The 6,521-nt window shown below is 50.7% G+C and overlaps 1 protein-coding gene across 3 annotated transcripts; it reads left to right on the top strand.

Moving 5' to 3' along the window:
• The first annotated feature begins 942 nt into the window (after nt 1-942).
• On the top strand, nt 943-5,271 carry DMRT2 (doublesex and mab-3 related transcription factor 2). 3 transcript variants are annotated; one of them, XM_065661694.1, is made up of 4 exons: nt 943-1,194; nt 1,796-2,149; nt 2,234-2,336; nt 3,955-5,271. In XM_065661694.1, the coding sequence occupies exons 2-4, from the start codon at nt 1,814-1,816 to the stop codon at nt 4,971-4,973; spliced, it is 1,458 nt and encodes a 485-aa protein (XP_065517766.1). In that variant the 5' UTR covers nt 943-1,194; nt 1,796-1,813; the 3' UTR covers nt 4,974-5,271. The 3 variants fall into 3 exon arrangements, with proteins under 3 accessions (XP_065517766.1, XP_065517768.1, XP_065517767.1); XM_065661695.1 differs by lacking the exons at nt 943-1,194; nt 1,796-2,149 and adding an exon at nt 3,208-3,242 and having other exon boundaries at nt 2,292-2,336; XM_065661696.1 differs by lacking the exons at nt 943-1,194; nt 2,234-2,336 and having other exon boundaries at nt 2,069-2,149.
• Nucleotides 5,272-6,521: the final 1,250 nt, after the last annotated feature.

Genomic DNA, 6,521 nt, shown 5'->3' with positions numbered 1-6,521 from the left:
GCTGTCCCCCGCTCCCCCCTGCCCCCCGTGCCTTTTCTCACCCTTTTTGTTTGTTTGTTTCTTGTGGGTTTTATTATTATTATGATGATTAATTTTATTTGTTTCCGCCTGGGAATACTCTGTTTAAACTCACCCGCGCTTCCCCTGCCCGGCCCGAGTGTATTTCGCCCGCTCCCGTCCCGTGGGAATTCCCGTTCTCACCGAAGGGAGCACTGAGCTCCCGCATCCTGCGGGCACGGGCGGGACGTCGTGCGCTACGATCTCGATTGCTCCCTATTTCGGGAGACAGAGGGTATTCCCCAGAGCACGAAGAGCGGCCTCCGTCAGGGAGCGGGAGTGGGGAGGAAGTCACTCAACCTCTCGGTGCTCGGTGGAAAACGCCACCGAGGGGAGGTAACACGAAGAAAATGAACGGACATTTTCCTCGCCCTAATCCCTGACAGGGCAGGAAGAGAACACCGATCCCGTTGCATTTTCAGGCGCGAGAAAAGCCCGTTGCCGCGGGCCCGGTGGGTGCACATCGGCACGTCGCGGCCCGAGCGAGTCGAACGTCCGCAAACGAAAACCACGGGGCTGCCCCGGCCGTGCGGACTCGGCGCGCTCCCGGTAGCGGGGACGCCGCTGCCCCGAGCCGCTGGCTTCGCAGCTGGCACCGCCACGCGCGTTACTGGGGTTTTTCCCCCTTCCTTCCTTTCAAGCTCCATTTCCCCCCCAGCATCAGGGACCGAGCACGCGTTTCCCGCTACGGCCTCCGAGCGCACCCCAAGGCCCCCTCCGCGCCCCCCTCGCCCGCCCGCACCCACGAGCGGGCGGGTGGCGGCTGGCACACGCGGGGGGGGGGGAAACAAGGGGCGTGTCGGGGGCGGCTCGGGCCAATCAGAGCGGCGGCGGCCGGCCCTGAAAACGCGGCGGGCCGGGCGCGGCGGGCACTGTGCCGCGGGGCGGGCGGCGCGGGTGGCGTGCACGGCGCTGCTGCGGACTGCGCGACCGCGGGCACCCGAGGCCCCGCCCGACCCGGCGCGGCACTCAGTGACCCCCGACGGCGCGGCGTCCCGGAGCCTTGCACCACCCCCAGGTGCGGGGACCGGCAGTGCCCTCCTGCCTCCGGCCGCTCCTGGGCAGCCCGACGAGCTGTGGGGAGAGGGAGGGCTGCGTGCACTCGTTCCGCCTGCCGGCCTCGGGCGCTGAACCCGGGTAAGTGCAAAGTGCCGGAGGAACCATGGGGAGGTCCTGTGGCAGAAGGCGGGGGTCCAAAGGAGCTGCTTCCGCGGTGCAGAGAGCTCCAGGAGCTCCTTCTGCTGTCCCGAGTGGCGGGAGCGGACGGCAGCGATGTGTGATGCCCAGGCGTTCCCTATTTGTCCTCTACGTCTGAGCGTGGCGAGCAGAGAGGTTGTCAGGACCCTGAACCAAACAGGTCCCTGTGAGGACCTGGCAGATCCGAAAGCCCTGCGGGCTATTCCTCCTGCTCCCTCCGCCGCTGGGGACGCGCACAGCTCCGCTCCCAGCTCCGCGGCAAGCCGTGTCTGGCCGGGGGGGTGGGGGTTTGGGGTGGGAAGAGTGGGAGCGACCGTCGAGGTTCAGCTAAGCCCTTCATGGAGCGTGAAGAATAGGGCCGAGCAGACGGTGAGGGGGTTAGACGATATCCCAGGTGGGCTCTGGCGTGAGTTCCCCACCGGGGCGCATCCCTTCGGGGCTGCTGGTGGGCCGGGTGGTTCCGAGGCCGCCATCTACGAAGCGGGTGTGCCCCAGCTGCCGTCCCGCCGAGGGGACGAGCGACCTGACCCTTCTCTTGCAGCTGCGGTGTCGCGGAGCCATGGCTGAAGGACGTGCCACCGCCGACTGGGAGATCGACGTAGAGAGCGTGGAGGGGGAGGCGGCCGAGGCCCCCGTCAGTGGCGCCGGCCCGGAGGAGGAAGAGGAGGAAGGCGAGGAGGCGGCGGCTGCGGCCCCGCGGCGGGGCGAGCCGCGGAAGCTGAGCCGCACGCCCAAGTGCGCCCGGTGCCGCAACCACGGCGTGGTGTCGTGCCTGAAGGGACACAAGCGGTTCTGCCGCTGGCGCGACTGCCAGTGCGCCAACTGCCTGCTGGTGGTGGAGCGGCAGCGTGTCATGGCCGCCCAGGTGGCCCTCCGACGGCAGCAGGCCACCGAGGTAAGAGGGGTAGGGACTGTAAGAGACGGGACGGACGGGGTGAGCGGTTCCAGGGCTGACGGGGCCGCCCGATGGCTATCGTAGGACAAGAAGGGGCTAGCGGGGAAGCAGGCGAGCCTGGAGCGCAAAGCCGTCTACCAGAGGCACGTCCGGACGCCCAGCCTCCTGGCCAAGAGCATCCTGGAAGGTAAGCGTACCCCCGGCCCCTCCGCGGGCAGCCCCGCAGCACCGGCGGGCAGCGGGGAAACCGTGCTCCGCCCCAAGCAGAACCTGGACCTTCCGCCCGAGCCGCGGCTGCTCGCGGATACGAGTGAAATGCAGCGTTATTTCCCGAAAGAAGCGCCGAATGGCGTTAAAGCACGCCGGCGACTGGCGCCGTGCGGCACAGGCTGCCCTTCGTGGCTGGGATCGATGTGGCAGAACTTAAGTTGGCCCCCCCCCCCCCAATAACGCCTGAAATGCTAGCAACTGTAATTTGAAATTTGAGAGTTACTGTTACAAGCTGACATTCTTTTTACATGACTACCCAGCAGCGTTTTGCAGGGCAGGGTAATTTGTTCGCGGGTGTTTTTATCAGCACATGAGTAGATAAATTATTATCTTTGGCTTTTCTGATCTGACCTAACACAGCAGCACTGTTTGCAGCTTTATCAATAATAAGATATGCATGATAGGCTGCATTTTTTTCCTTTATTATTTTTTTTCTGTCGAAAATATTAACTGCGGAAGAATGAAATTCTAAAGATTGATATTTTAGTGAAAGGGTGTATTTTTATTCCCCACTCCCTCTTGGGATCATGCCCAAACTTATTTCTGCACATGTTTTAGTTACTTTCCAAACTGTAGTCCTGTAAGGCATTACAATTCTCAAATCTAGCTCTTTCTTTTTTTCTTTTCCAAAATAGAAAGCACTTTTCTCTGCCTGTGACAGCACAATTAAAATCCTGTCCTGTTAGAAACCTCTTAACTTTCATCTACAGTTCACCATTTGAAAACAAATGATCTCTTCTGTATTCTTTCCTCTAATTTATCTTAACTTTCTTTTTCTTTTCTCCTAGTTCTCCTTCGAATTTTCTACCATCTGTAGCAATGTGTACGTAGTGATTCATCTTTAGAGAATAGAAAAGGCATCAGCTGTAGGTATAGATATCTGCCTTGGCAATGGGGAAACCTGTGTGAGAGGAATGGGAGTGAAAGCAGGTAAAACCCTGTTCTTTTTACTCCTGTAAGCAGTTCCATTAATTTGATGGGATTACTTGTCTGAGTAGAGTAAATGGGATTGGACCTTGTTGGTTGTATTAAATAAATCTAGGTAGCCTGGTAATTGAATATACTGGAGACTGGCTTTCTGTCTATTATTGACGTTCTCTTTTAGTTCTGAAGAAATAAAATACTTGAATACTTTCTGTATTTGTTGAAAATGGATGGTTATCTCCTTAAGCTGCATGGTGGAATACAAGTCATAACACACAGCAGGGTTCTGCACACACACACACACACCCCTTCATTTTTTTTCTTCAATCTACTGTTTTGAAATAGCTTTTTAAAGTTACTAATCACCTAGGAGACTACACATGTCAGGGGGACAAGGTTGGCTTATCTGTGCTGAAGAACTTGTACAGAATGTGCCTGATGGTGCAGGGAGCTAAGGCTCTGTGATGTGGTTTCAGCAGGAGCTGATGGTGTCCACGGTTTGCAGCAAGTGCGCCGAGCCTGGCAGGACTGGCTTCAAACAGAGCCCTGTTACAAACACACTGATGTTTTTCTTATGCAGCCTCATTCCTAACGCTGCTTTGTTGTTCTAGGTTACCGTCCTATTCCAACAGACCCTTATCTGGGAGGGAATTCACCCTTGCCACCCCCTGTAAGTGACAGGATGAGAAAGAGACGGGCTTTTGCTGATAAAGAGTTGGAGAACATTATGCTAGAGAGAGAGTATAAAGAGAGGGAGATGATGGAAGCTACACAAGCAGCTGCCCTTTTCCTCCCTAACCGCATGGTGCATGGAGCTGAATACAACTCCTATAAGACAGCCTTCAACACTACTCAAGTTGATACTCCAAACAAGGAGTTTTGCAATTTTTTACCAACCTGCCTTGATCTAACCATGCAATATTCAGGATCCAGCAACATGGAACTGATTTCTTCAAATGTCAGTGTAGCTACTACCTACAGGCAGTATCCCCTGCCTTCTAGGTTCTTAATGTGGCCAAAATGTGGCCCCATTAGTGATGCTCTCCTCTATCAGCAATGCCTGTTAAATGCTACTAGTGTCCAAGCTCTCAAACCTGGGGCAGGTTGGGATGCTAAGGTGTCACAAAGTCAGGACTGTTCAAATACTGAGCATGATATCATGCCTCCAAAACTGGAAAATTCACTTGTTCTGACCCATGCTCAAGACATTCAGCAGCCATGTAATGAGATCCCGTGCCTTCCTCAGGAAGCTCGTGAAAGATCAGCTTTCTCTCCTCCAAAAAGGACTTTCTCTCAGATTTCTAACAAGGATTCTCTGGTTCATCAGGAGCAGCTATTAAGCAAGATCAGCAAAACTAGTACCAAACTTCCTCTCAAATACAGTCCATTTCAGTTGATGTTCCACCAAACGTTTTCTGACAGGTCAGGAGCAGAGCTGAGAACATCGTTTGTGAAAGAGAATTTTGAAGATGCTTCTAAGAAATACAGAGAGTGTGCTATTAAAGAGAACCAAAAATACAAGTTTGCAACAGATAAATGCACAAAAGACTTTTCTGGGGCCAAACAGGCAACAGCAAAACTTCCAGCAACTGAGCCACTGTCATTTTCAGTTGAATCCATCCTTAAATGACCTTCTGCAGTTACTAATGTCTCTCAGTGAATAAACTATACCTTCAGTGTAGAGAGTTTGTGTGCTTTGCCTTCTGAAGAATTGCTACTGCCTGCCTTATTTTTTAAAATATTTTTAAAAAGGATTTTCTGCTGTAAATGGTAATTCTTTTATCTCGAAATGATGTACATAAGTATGCATGATTTCTGAAAAAAAAAGGTATTTAATTTTTTTTTTAAATGGAAACTGCATGTACAGACTGTAAAGTGTTATTTTAAGCAGCGCTTCAAACCATTCAATAAAATGAGATTGCCTACAAGCATAGACTTACTCCCGGCCTTTTTTATTTCTAGTATCTCACAGGCGGGTATGCCCTGTACTTATGCTTTTTTTCTGCTATTATCCATTTAGTCACTAGTTATCTTGGTGGGGTAAGTGGCTTTGAACCTCCAGTAAATAAAAGAAGGGATAACAAAGGTACAGGTACACTAGTGTGAATTTGCAAGACTTTTTTAATAACTTAGCAGATTCCAAATGCCTTTCCTATTCTGATATGCTTAGCAGGGAGTGCATGATAGCATGAATGGCTGGTTTATTCTGCACCTGTCTGTAAAAGCTTCTGTTCCTAAAGCAGCAGAGTTACTTGACTGGATTGAGGAGAATGGCTCTCGTGAGCTTTTAGATTAAAAGTCAGCATTTTTAAAAAATCAGTTTTTGAATAAGATGTTTAATGTTTTATTGCTGACTTTACTCTGGATTTCCAGCCCCTAGGATATTTTCCTATGATTCTTCTTCTGGGGTAATTGAAATGACCTTTAGGCTGTAAAAATGACTCACAGAAGTATCACTGCTAATGAGAAATCAAGTCGTGATCTCTCAGTAATTCCATGCCGTTTTGCAGGGATAGCAAAAATAAAGGAGATTAACTGCTAGAATTTACCTGGGAACCTGAAATGCCCTCAAGGCTGTAGAAAAAAGTGTGATCAGCTGGCATTATGACTGAGCTTGAAGCTTTCTAAATTCCTGATTTTGGTAGTTTGTATATTATTGCTAGTGCATCTAGTGCTAGCCAGCAATCCTTTGGTTACCTTGATTCCCTAATATTTTTATCCTGCGGACGCTACTCTGCCAACTGAAAGGAGATGTGGTTTGTTCTCATTTTTTATTATTTTCAAATGACAATTTCTTTTTGGTATTCGAGAGCAGAATGTAGTATTATTTTATTACACTCGCTGGACAGGTGAAATGCTTATTTTGCTATGAATAAATCTGAGCCTGAGAGTTTCTGATCCTGTAACTATCTCTGACAGCGTTTACTGTTTCTGTTGGGAGTGCTGCTGCTGAGTAGCAGGACCCTTTTCATGGAGGGGAGGAGCTCTCTGTCGTGGGTGATTTTCTAAGACATTTTCTTAAAGCAACAGATACATTGGAGAAAACACATTCTATGTAACATGTACATTTTTAAAGAACGCATCTTACAAAGCACATAAAATTTTTATGTCGGGAGCCTAAACAAATCTGTTGTAATTTGAAGGAATCTTGGCCACTGGCTAAAGATTCACTTTCCAA

This window comes from Lathamus discolor, chromosome Z, assembly GCF_037157495.1.
Source record: "Lathamus discolor isolate bLatDis1 chromosome Z, bLatDis1.hap1, whole genome shotgun sequence".
NCBI classification, from domain to species: domain Eukaryota; kingdom Metazoa; phylum Chordata; class Aves; order Psittaciformes; family Psittacidae; genus Lathamus; species Lathamus discolor.
Note: the sequence above shows the minus strand (reverse complement) of the source record. Positions and strands in the feature narration are given on the sequence as shown.